The 12,527-nt window shown below is 48.0% G+C and overlaps 1 protein-coding gene across 1 annotated transcript in view; it reads right to left on the bottom strand.

Moving 5' to 3' along the window:
- Window positions 1–3,910: 3,910 nt before the first annotated feature.
- The window catches only part of TECPR1 (tectonin beta-propeller repeat containing 1), a 38,803-nt gene continuing 30,186 nt past the window's right edge, over window positions 3,911–12,527 (bottom strand). Inside the window, exons 20-25 of the mRNA XM_081169391.1 lie at window positions 11,148–11,322; window positions 9,677–9,812; window positions 8,670–8,762; window positions 7,732–7,838; window positions 6,131–6,250; window positions 3,911–4,295 (exon numbers count right to left, since the gene is read on the bottom strand). Of these exons, the coding sequence (XP_081025517.1) occupies window positions 4,098–4,295; window positions 6,131–6,250; window positions 7,732–7,838; window positions 8,670–8,762; window positions 9,677–9,812; window positions 11,148–11,322 (829 nt within the window). The 3' untranslated portion in view covers window positions 3,911–4,097. The remainder of the gene's footprint in view (window positions 4,296–6,130; window positions 6,251–7,731; window positions 7,839–8,669; window positions 8,763–9,676; window positions 9,813–11,147; window positions 11,323–12,527) is intronic.

The raw sequence follows: 12,527 nt of genomic DNA, 5'->3' as shown, positions 1-12,527 counted from the left end.
GAAAGACGCAGAACGTAAACCTCACCCTCAAACCAGTGTTCTCCTGGCTCAGACCGATGGAGTCAATGAAATTATTCCCAGGATTCCTGCGGTGCAGAATAGGCCCTTCAGCAACGCACCTCTCTTAAACCAAGGTCTTTTCTTAGACCAGCTTAAATCCACTGGCCTGCTAATTCAGGCGCAGGGAACCTTTGTCGCTCCCTGTGTTGCTGAACTACAACTCCCATCAGCTCCAACGAGCATGGCCCATGTCAAAGGGGGTGATGGGAGTCGCAATTCGGCAACATCTGCAGGGTCAAAAGGTTTCCCACTCCTGAGATAATTGGAAGGCATAGTTTTCAACTCAGATGCCCACCCATCAACCTCTCACAGCTATTACATTCTTCTAGACCAGGCTTCCTCAACCTTGGCCCTCCAGATGTTTTGAAACTACAGTGGTGCCTCGCAAGACGAAATTAATCCGTTCCACGAGTCTCTTCGTCTTGCGGTTTTTTCGTCTTGCGAAGCACGGCTATTAGCAGCTTAGCGGCTACAGGTATAAACTCATTCCCGCAACTGCAAGCCTCGACCCCTAGGGAGCATCTGGCCATTGCATAAGCCTTGTCCGGCCTCTTAAGCAGTCCCTCCTGACGCGATTACATAACACAAGCCCCGACCGCCGCCATCCCAGCGACCCCGGAAGATAAGATCTGCAGCAAGCACCCCACACCTCCGATCCCGGGGCACGCTCAGCCAAAGCGTCCCCGGACACCTGTCCCGCCGCGCCTTTGCGCAGCGCTCTGCAGAGCAGAGCAATGAGCCCAGCCGATCGCAGGCAGGGCAAGCGGCGGCGAAGGCGGAGAGAGCGAGGCCCAGAGGGAGGAGTCTCCGGCAACGCCATCGACGGCCCCGCCGCAGCTCCGGGTCCTGGAGCCCTCCGGCTGCCGACTGCCTTTATTTTGCTGCAGGAGCCTCCTCTGCACCGGGATCCTCGCGCGCTCCCTCCGTCTCTCCATGCCTTTTAGGTGAGTGGCGTGCTCGGGCTGACTTTGGACGACCCACAGCGGGGCTTCCCTCGGCTGCGCGACCGGAGCTCGCCTTTGCGGTCACTTTGAGAAAAAGGGGAAAAAAACTCGCAAGAAGTTTCGTCTTGCGAAGCAAGCCCATAGGGAAAATCGTCTTGCGAAGTGACGCAAAAACGGAAAAACCCTTTCGTCTTGCGCGTTTTTCGTTTTGCGAGGCATTCGTCTTGCGGGGCACCACTGTACAATTCCCATCATCCCTGGCCACTGGTCCTGCTAGCTAGGGATCATGGGAGTTGTAGGCCAAAAACATCTGGAGGGCCGAGGTTGAGAAAGCCTGGTCCAGACTCCGCCTGGCTCAGATGTCCAGCAAACAGCTCCTTTTCTGATCAAGGCTGCTGTGCCTTTAATAGTTGCTCTGATGAGGCTTCTGTGATGGGAAAAATCTGTGCCTTCCACATTCTTAGCAACACAGTTCTTGTTTGTTTTTTCTAAAAAAAGGAAAAGTACAAGAGTTGCAACCTGCAAGTCCCGGTAGTGAACTTTTGATCATTTTCCTGCTTTCGATTCTGACTTGCATCCAGCATGTAGCCTAGGGCAGCCACACGTTGGAGGAAGCCTTAATGAAGAAGCCCCTTTGAGACCCTTTCAGCAAACACAAGATTGGGCTGTCCATGTTGAACCATACATCAAAAATATTGCATGGCGCAGCTGCGCCACTTCGCACCAGTTACAGATAGGTAGCCGTGTTGGTCTGCCATAGTCAAAATAAAAAAAATTCCTTCCTGTAGCACCTTAAAGACCAACTAAGTTAGTTCTTTATCTGAAGAAGTGTGCATGCACACGAAAGCTTATACCAAGAACTAACTTAGTTGGTCTTTAAGGTGCTACAGGAAGGAATTTTTTTTATTTTCACTTTGCACCACTTTGGCATATGCATGGAGGCAATCATAGGTTTGCTTTGAAAGGTTCCAACATGTCAGAAATGCCATCGTGGGAAGTGAGGATATAGGTCTGTCTCTCTAAATGTGCCATTTTAAAAAAAACATATCCTGGTCAGATACACCCCACTCCTGCATTTTGAAGTGGTATCGTCTAGGAATGCTTCTACCAGCACTGATTTAGGGTGCAGCAGAACACGGAACTGATTGTCCAGATCAAGCAGAAATTAGTAAAGCACGTTCTGCTCTAGGGACAACTGTAGGTGATTCTGTGGGGTGCCCTATGCGGCTGGCAAGATCCCTCACTCGTGGCAATACAAATCTCCCAAGCTCTGCGAAATATCAAACCTGGACTGGGAGCACTAAATGGTGTGGCAGCGCAATGGTTCATGCCCAAACGGCTCCTGTGAACTGCTTTGCTGCAGCAGCAAACAAGGAACAAAGTGTGCATCTTTTATCTCTCCCAAAAGGAAGGTCTAATTTTAAAGTGCATCTTGAGAAGAGCTAGAGATAAAATAAGCAGCAAAGAACAAGAACGCTCCAAGTTAAAGCAAGTGACTAATGCTTTAAGAAGTGAAGTTGTGTCGATATTTGTTGTTATCAGCTGATCTACATTTTTCTTTTATTAAACTGCATACACGAGGAAATGTCCTTTTTTTCTTTTAAAAAAGAAGGCAGTAAACCAAGTGTTGGCAACCTTTGGCCCAACCAGGTGTTGCTGAACTACAACTCCCATCATCCCTGGGCCAAGCTCGCTGGGGCTAAGGTGAGCTGTAGTTCAGCAACAGCTGGAGAGCCACAGGTTCCTCACTCCTGCAATATACCTTCCTCTTCCCCCCGCAATTACATACCAGCCTGACCTCCAAAATCGAAAGACAGGTGAGTGATTGTGATCAGCAACTAGATTGGCTGGTAGGGCAATTCAAAAGAGGCAAGGAGTCAGGCTGCTTTGGCTCTCTGCCTCAATTACAAGCCAGGTTACACCATCCAACTCTTCAACAATATGGTGACCTCCATATGTTATTGGACTATATCTGGAGGGTGCCAGGTTGGCACTATCTAAAGTGGGTGAGTGGTGGCAAGGAGCTGTAAGGTGAAGGAGCATCCAATGTGCTTTCTATTGGCTTGCCGCACTTGCAGTTGTTAGAAGATGTGCTGGTGATTTTTCATGGGCGCCAACTGACATGGGGCAGCCAGTTGCCGACCAGTGCTGCTGACTTACTTTGTTTTGATATTATTTTAGAGCAGATCTAACTGGTACTGCAAAAGAAAAGAAGAAAGCAGTAGGGCATTACACAGAATTAACCCTAAGAGTTTCAGTTTCAGCAAATCACCTCCGAAAAGGGAGAGGGATTCTCACCGGTCAAGAACTTGACCTCACACAGCAGATCCAATGAAATTAGTGGGATCATCATTTCACAGGTTTGATGAAAAGGGGGTGGTGGTGGGGAACCAGGACACCACGACTCCTATTTACATTCGTCTCAGTTTTCATAGCAGCTGCCTAAAAAAAGGGCTCAGCTTAATTGGGAAGATCTGGCATCATTGTAGCCTATTCGGCAGTGCTGTGCATAATAAATATTACGAAGAGAATAAATTAATTACAAAAAAGACCCAACAACAGCGCCCTCCCACAAAAACAAACATTAAAAAAAGGTTCACTTAGAAAAATCCAGTTCTAATGAACAACGCATCTAAAGGACGGAAAGTTGGGACTGTCCTGCTCTTGTTGTTGTTAGACTACAGCTCCCATCACCACCAACCATTGGCTATGTTGACTGATGGGAGCTGGAGTCCCGCAGCAATCAGAGAGGACCAGGTTTGATTCCCTGGATCCATGGTTCTGATCTGCAGAGGCTTGTGGCTGTGCAAACTCCTCAGTGTTTCAAAGGGGGGGGCTTGCATGGGGGGGTCTTCTATTCTAGTCTCCCAAAACCCACTGAAATAAACAAAAGGTCTACAACCAACCACAGAACTAGGCAGATTTGGACTCCTTAAGCCTTCACGAACACACAACTCCCTCTTCCGTCCGGGCAAGACTAAAGTGTTCAGAAACAGGCACAGATCCACTGAAACTTTACACCGATTGGGAGTGCGTGAAGTGAGTGGAGAGGAAGCAAAATCCTACGCCCACGTCTCTAGAGAATGGAGCGCATTAACATTGCACAGCATGCCGGTCCAAGCCCTGAGCCGTGTCCACCAAGACGGTGTTTTGGGGAGGGTCTCCTCTTCCTTCGCTCTCTCCAGTTTCAGTTTCGTTGGGCTCAGTGGGACGCCCTGCAGAGGCTTCCTGGGCTACGGCCTTGGTGCTCTCCATGGCGTTCGCTCTTACTGTGATGTGCTCCCATCCTCCCTGCCAAAGAAGAAAAGGGAAAAATCAGCCACATGTTTGGAGAAGAGTCTGCTGTGCAACAGCTACCCGACATGGACAAGTAAAGCCTCTTTAAGAATACAAGAAGAGCCTTCCTGGATAAAGGCCAATGGCCCACTTAAGTCCAGCACCCTTTTATCTTGTAAATGGACCTGTGGGAAGATTTACAAGCCAGGGAAAATATCCGGAAAATGAGCGAGGTCCCAAGCAAAGAAGAATGGCAACTTAAAAGTGATGGAATATGCTCAGCTTGCGGATCTAACTTATAGAATAAGAGAACAAAGGAGAACATTCGTTTAAAGAAGATTGGAAAATGTTTACTGAATATATGGGGGGGGGGGGGAATTGTATACACTTGAAAACGCCGGCAGCATTAAGATAAATTCAACAGTGTAAATTAGTTTTGATGGAAGTAATAATGGGAATACTGAATGGTTTAGTTTATATAAAATAGGCAGGGATTTATGCTATGCAAAATGAAGCATGGAAAGAGAAGGAGGGAAGTCACTGATATTTTAAGGTTGTCTAAATGAATATTCTAAATTGTAAAACAGAAAGTTCATTAAAAGTTATATATATATATATATATATATACTTGTAGTTAAGCAACCTGCTCTTTTGCTATAATGGAATGCTTCTTTCGGTCCTAATTTCAGCACGTAGAGAAGACCCTGCAGACACCAGGGGAATGTTTTTGTGGGCATGTGTGTACCTGTAGTCACCATACTGGCAACCCTTGGTGTAGGGTGTGTGTGTGTGTGTGTGTGTGTGTGTGTGTGTGTGTGTATATACAGTCTAGGCACCTGCCAACCATACATGTGGCTGTTCTACCCGGCTCTGCTTACAAATTTTCTCCAAATGGTGCCCGGAAAATCAGCAGGCCCTAACAAATTCCAGCTGTTTGTGTCTTTTATTATTATTATTAGTAGTATGTATTTGTAGTAGTATACAGCCCCTGTAGATCATGGGTAGGCAAACTAAGGCCCGGGGGCCAGATCCGGCCCAATCGCCTTCTAAATCCAGCCTGCGGATGGTCCGGGAATCAGCACGTTTTTACATGAGTAGATGTGTCCTTTTATTTAAAATGCATCTCTGGGTTATTTGTGGGGCATAGGAATTCGTTCATTTTTATTATTTTTTCAAAATATAGTCCGGCCCCCCACAAGGTCTGAAAAAGTTTGCTGACCGCTGCTGTAGATCTTAGGGCCGATCACAACATAAAATTACAATGTAAAAAAACTCGCAAAATCCGTAACAGAAATGAGAACAGAAACAAACCAAACGCCCCCACTTCCACAACACATTTAAAAGGCCATTGGATGTCCATCAACCAAAGACCTGGCCTAAAGGTGTATAATGAAGGCGCCAGGCGAGCCGCCCTGGGGAGAGCTTACTCCAACCGGGAACCACTGCCGAAAAGGTTCGTGGGTTGCCACCCTCCAGACCTCTTGTGGAGGAGCAACACAAAGAAGAAGAAGAGAGTTTGGATTTGATATCCCGCTTTATCACTACCCTAAGGAGTCTCAAAGCGGCTAACATTCTCCTTTCCCTTCCTCCCCCACAACAAACACTCTGTGAGGTGAGTGGGGCTGAGAGACTTCAGAGAAGTGTGACTGGCCCAAGGTCACCCAGCAGCTGCATGTGGAGGAGCGGAGACGCGAATCCGGTTCCCCAGATTACGGATCTACCGCTCTTAACCACTACACGACACTGGCTCTCAGAAGGGCCTCAGAAGTTGATCCCGGGGTCTGGGTAGCTTCATATGGAGAGAGGCGATCCTTGAGGAACTGTGGTCCTGTGCCATTGAAGGTACTCACCCCAATGCCGTAGTCCCAGGAATGGCCTTTTGGCTCCATTGGCTGGACTCCCGTCCGATGACAGACCGTTCCACAGCTCAAGCTATGGCTCCCTTGTACTTTGTCAGCTATCACCCAGACCTAGAAAACAGGAATAGGGCTGATGATGCCACGCACACCATGTTATTTCTTCCTACACTACTGATTACCAATACTAAAAACAACCAACCAAGGGGAGTGCTTTTCCCATTACCAAAATCCCTGTGCAAAAGGAGGACACGTCCATGTAGCAATTTACATGCTTCCCAGGTGCATGTCAGCTATGCATGTGGACAGGTTTTTCATTCTGGGTGCAGCTTGGGAGTTGGCAAGCTGCAGCCAGCTTCCAAAACATGCAAACAGAAAGAGAAGAGAGAAACTCGCATGTTGCAAACGCAATGGATCTCCGTTCAGGCTGGGTTGAAAATGTGAAGTGGCTTTAAACTGGGGATGGGGAAACTCTGGCCTTCCAGATGTTGTTGGACTACAACTCCCACCCCAAATTTCAGCAGCGCCCTGTGCGACACAAAGGTTCGCCTCTCTCATTCCATTCTACAGCATTTTTCAGTGCAGCGCCCAGTCCGAATGGACCATTCGCCCTACCCTAAAACCACCTCTGCTCCCCTCATTTCTGACCACTCTCCATGCTGGTTGGAGCTGATGGGAATTGCAGTCCAAAAGATCTGGCGGGCACCAAACAGATGCACTCTGATGTAGATGTATCAGATCATGGGGACCATTCCAATGTCACAACAGAGAAGAATGAATGAGAAGCACCAAGCAATTAAATTTTGCTTTATTACTTGCAAAAACCGACAGAAAGAAGTGGAAGGAGCCACACTACAACTTTCCATAAACCCCTTTTCTCTCTCTCTCTCTCTCTCTCTCTCTCTCTCTCTCTCTCTCTCTCTCTCAAAGGCTGGGCCAGGATCGGTGGAAGCTGGTCCATGAGGGTTAAGTCTGGTGGTTCCCTCCCTGCAAGAAGTGAGGTTACAGGGAACCAGGCACAGGGCCTTCTCGGTAGTGGCACCTGCCCTGTGGAACACCCTCCTGTCAGATGCCAAGGAAATAAACAGCTATCTGACTTTTGGAGGACATCTGAAGGCAGCCCTGTATAGGCAATCTTTTAATGTTTGATGGTGTTGTTATGTTTTGCTGGAAGCCGCCCAGAGTACCAGTCAGATGGTCAGCATATAAATAATAAATTTATTATTATTAAGTGTGCCACTGCCCCACCAACCTCAGGCTGCTCTCAGTTGGCCCCCACCTGGCTACTTATCAGCCCAGGGGGTGGGCCCTGGCTGTCACCTTCATCTTCCTTAGTGCTGCCCTTGTAGAACTCAGCAAGGAAGAGGATGGGGGCAAAACCAGAATGAGTTGGCTCTGCCTGTCATTGGCTCTGGCGCCACCTACTGTTGGACCTCCCTGTCTTACTATAGGGACTAGTCACCACAGACCAGGGTGGTCTGTGCCCTTTCCTTAAGGTAAATAAACAACCTGAGTGAACAATCCTTTACAAAACAAGTTTATCGTGTCCCCTTCAATCATCGTTCCAAAGAGATACATTGACGGCGCACTCAGACCTGGTCCAAAGGCCCAACGGACACTTTGCGGACGTTGTTTGAAATGTGGTCCCAGCTGGAGCCTTGAGGGTAGCTTGGTGTGATTCCCTGGCGATACCACAGATTACCTACAAAAGGAAAAGTTTGGCATGGACATGAGATGATCTGCCCCATTATTGCATTTGTGAACATCATACTTTAAAAGTCGGAAGACAATCCTGTAATGCAGAAGAGGTGAACTTTTTTTGGTTCCCGAAGTGCTGATCACTGAGCTGGCAAAGTCTTATTTTTCCCCTTCCCATCAACTGATGGGAAGGGGGAGAAGAAGCCTGCATTTTGCGAACATTGGCTGCATGCAAGAAAATTCCCACTGGCAGCCAATGCGTGCAGAAACCCCTGGCTCTCACTCCCTGGGCTGGGAACAAAATTACACACAGATCCCGCTTTCTGAACACCATGCACTCCCATGAAATTGATCATTAGGCAAATGTTCACATAATGAGCTGATGATTTCCATTATTTCCAATGGGAACATTTCTAATCCGTGATTTGTCTGATTTCTCTCCCTCCCTCCCTGGTTTCCCTCCGAAATGGTTGAGGATGACCATCAAAACACAAACGAGTGAGAAAGTGGCAAACTCCAAATGTCTGGATATCTGAATCAGCTGTTCGTGTAGCAAGATTCGGGTTCATTGTGTTTGGATAACCGAGATTTCAGATAATGAGAGTTCCGACAATGGGACTTGCATGTACTTCCTCTTGCTCCCTTCCACCTTCATAATCAAAACACACTTGGTGCTACTGCACAATCTCAGTTCCTGACAAATAATCATTCAATACTGGTTGCAGACACCCCTTATCTTTTAAGGTGCCATAAGATTCCTGGTTGTGTTTTGGTGCAACAGATTTAAGACAACTGCAGACTACACCCCTCTGGAAACAGAAAGCTAGCAGCTCACCATTTTTATCCACAACAAAGACAGAGGTTCGCCCAACAGAGACTTGCTTTATCTTCTGCTTCGGGGGAGAAGGAATATGGTACCAGCAGTCACCTGTACAATGACAGAGACAGCCAGACAGCCATGAAACAACACTAATAATTATAGCATGATTTATAGTCAGTGATGCAAAACCCAGAACCTTCAGAAACACCCGCATGCAGGAATCAACACAGCAGAGGGCCTGTTCTGGCCCTTTTCCCGTGGGGCAGCTATACTTTGGCTTATCACGTTATCTTCAGCATACTCAGTGGTGGCTCTAGATCTGGACTTGCACAGGATTCCCCCAGTGGGACCCCCTCCCAGAGTGGATTCACCTTTTTGCCACTGTCCATCTGTTCGCCTTCTTCTGCAAGACCTAATCCACATCACTCCAGAAAGGGCAAAGTGATCTGGGTCCATGCACACAGGAAAACAAGCCTAAAACTCTTCTCCTGGACATGCTAATTTTGTAGGTGCAGGGATACAGGTGTTGATGTGCTTCAATCTTTCTTCTTTTTACTGTTAATTTTAATTATCTTCAAATGTTTTTAATGGCTCTTAACTGTTTTGATTGATAAAATAATATATATATATATTTTAAAATATTTCTAATCGTTTTAGTATTGCTAATACAGTGGTACCTCGTGTTACGTACTTAATCCATTCCGGAGGTCCGTTTGTAACAGGAAACCGCTCATAACATGAGGCGTGCTTTCTCTAACGGCACCTCCCGCTGCTGCCGTGCCCCCGGAGCATGACTTCCGCTCACATCCCGGGGCAAAGGTCGCAACAAGGGGCATCTACTTCTGGGTTAGTGGAGCGCGTAACCCACAGCATTCGTAAGGGGGGTGGTACGTAACACAAGGTACCACTGTGGTTTAAATGTTTCCTGCAAACCACTTAAGAGGTTTTACTTCAATCAAAGCAGGGTGTTAAGTTTTGTTAACTAAAAAAAATAAACATGTGGCCAGTGGTCACAGGCTTACCTTCAGGTTTCTTTGGCGATACTGAACCGCGATAGAAGATGGAGCCATCGCGGGCCACGGCCCAAACCTGGTGAAATGCTCCGATGGAAACCGACACGAAGGGCTGATCTGTTCCCACGTGGAGCCAGGATGTTCCCTAATTGGGGGGCAGGGGATGGGAAGAGAGAGAATGCACTAGCTACCCAATTTCAGTGGTTCCTGAACTTCTAAGACAGGTAACAATAACAGAGGATTTCATCCTTCTGCAAAGCAATTCCCAGGGCAAGCAAAGTTGCATGACTGTGTCCTGAGACTGGAACGGCCTACTAAAAATGCACAGGACTTCTTCAAAGACGCATTTGGTTCTAGATGCAAGGTAGGCTGACTACAAGCACTGAAGTTCAAAACTCCAAGGCTAGATGTGGTCTCAGGCTGCTGCTGGGGGATGAGGGGACCCAGTCAGACCCCCTATGTTGACCTGGTTGGGCTCAGTTAGGGCAATGGGGCAGTGCCTCACCAACCTCAGCCTTCCTACTTTCTAACGGGTCCAGAAGGTGGCTCTGTCTGTTCTGCTTCCTCCTCAGCCTCAGTGCTGCCCTTGTAAAACTATGTGGGCAAATGGGGACAAAGGATATGGCCATCGTTGGCTCTGCTTCCATCTGCTGCTGGGGTCCTTCCTTTCCCCAAACCCCTTGCCACTTTCCAGAACTGTCTCCATCAGAGGCAAGACAGGAAGGCCTTGTTTAGTAAGTTCAGTGGGGGGTCACTTGCCACTTGGCTCCTCCCATCCCATCACTGCCTCCCTTCAGTGGTCATTCCACCTTGCCATTGCTACAATTGTGTAACGTTAAGCATTGGCTCCTGGATTCGCTTATTTTCATCGGCCCTCCTCTTCCCCCTTTCCTTTTGTGTTGTGTCTATTAGATTTAAATGGAACACAATGGCAAAAAAGAGGTGGCATTCTGAGTATAGAAATGATACTTGAATAGAAAGATAGCTAGCAAGAAGATAAAACTCCATGGGTCCCCCTAGGAATGTTTGAAGTAACACTTGCACATGAAGATTGACCCTAACATGCCCCATTAAAAAAACAACATTTATAACTGATTACCGGAGAGCATAAAGGTAAATGTAAAGGGACCCCTGACCATTAGGTCCAGTCATGGACAACTCTGAGGCTGCAGCACTCATCTCGCTTTATTCGCCGAGGGAGCCGGCGTACAGCTTCCGGGTCATGTGGCCAGCATGACTAAGCCACCTCTGGCTAACCAGAGCAGCACACGGAAATGCCATTTACCTTCCCGCCGGAGTGGTACCTATTTATCTACTTGCACTTTGACGTGCTTTCGAACTGCTAGGTGGGCAGGAGCAGGAACTGAGCAACGGGAGCTCACCCAAGAGCATACAAACTAACAAAGTGCACAAGTGATGTTATTTACATTCATTTCAGGTGCTCAGTTTGCACAAACACACGAGAAAGTAAGAGGCTCACAGCTGGGTTTTGGGGCGTGATGCATAGTCGACAAAGCACATCTCCCTTGTCGCTGATAGCCCAGAGAGCCACAAACTCGTCCTCAGCAGCCAGAGATTCAGGAATGATGGAAACGTCCCACAGGGCTATTGGGGGGACTTCCAGCCAAGGACCACTGGTGACATATCTGCATTTCCTGGAAAGGCAAGGGAGAGAGAAAGGAGGTGTCCAAGGTTCAATCCCCAGGTAGCTCTGGGAGAGACTCTCTGCCTGAAATTATTGGGACTGCTGCCAGCCAGAGCAGACAATACTGAAGATCAATTTCTTACAAATGCATGAACATTTATGATGCTATGAAGCACTGTGAGAAGGATTGTGGGTGGCAGGGTGCAAACACTTTCAAAACCTGACGCAGGGAATTGCGGTGGGGAACGTGGCTGAACTTTGAGGGCCAAACAACCCCTTCTTTTCCCCATCTGCAGCTGCAGGATATACAACGGTTTGAGACCCGAGGGGGCCTTGCAAAGCACCAGGAACTGGCGCTTCAGGGCCCAGAAAAACCTGAACCTGCAGCCAACGGGAGGCAAAAAACTGCAGTGGGCAGCAATTCAAGTTGTAGGTTTACAGAAGCTAACGAAGGCGTGTGTGTTTTACCGATTAGCCAAATGAGCATGATGCAACGTTGGGCCTGGGTGAACAGCAGTTCAGCACAAGAAGATACTTAGAAAGCCAAGCTAATAAGGGCACTGTTGTGTGGGGGTCGGGAGATCAAAGGGCAAAGAGAAGGGTCAGGGCACTGACACCTTCCAGCTTGGCATGGAAATAAAAAAACTACCCAACTCGTTCCTCCTACATTTGCTTTGCTTTATTGGGGGGGGGGGGTGAGTGGAGATTGGACGGCCGGTCCAGAAGGATCTACAGTGGTGCCTCGCAAGACGAAAAGAATCCGTTCTGTGATTCTCTTCGTCTAGCGGTTTTTTCGTCTTGCGAAGCAAGCCCATTGAAGGATTAGCGGATTAGCGCTATTAGCGGCTTTTAGCGGCTTATCTGCTGATCGGATCAGCTGATAAGCGGCTTAGCGGCTTAGAAAAAGGGGGGGGGAGGAAAAAAACACCAGCAGGAACTCGCAAGACATTGTCGTCTTGCGAAGCAAGCCCATAGGAAATTCGTTTTGCGAAGCACCTCCAAAATGGAAAACTCTTTCGTCTAGCGAGTTTTCCGTCTTGCGAGGCATTCGTCTTGCGGGGCACCACTGTACACTGGCTCCTAGTACGTATCCAAGCACAATTCAACGTGTTGGTGTTGACTTTAAAAGCCTTCTATGGCCAGCTGCATTTCGCCAGGTCGGTGGCGAGTGATGGCCCCAATCCTTGCACTAGTCAGGGGCTGGGGGTCCGTTCA

This window comes from Podarcis bocagei, assembly GCF_964188305.1.
Source record: "Podarcis bocagei genome assembly, chromosome: 14".
Lineage (NCBI taxonomy): Eukaryota > Metazoa > Chordata > Lepidosauria > Squamata > Lacertidae > Podarcis > Podarcis bocagei.
This window is presented reverse-complemented; position numbering and strand designations above follow the sequence as displayed.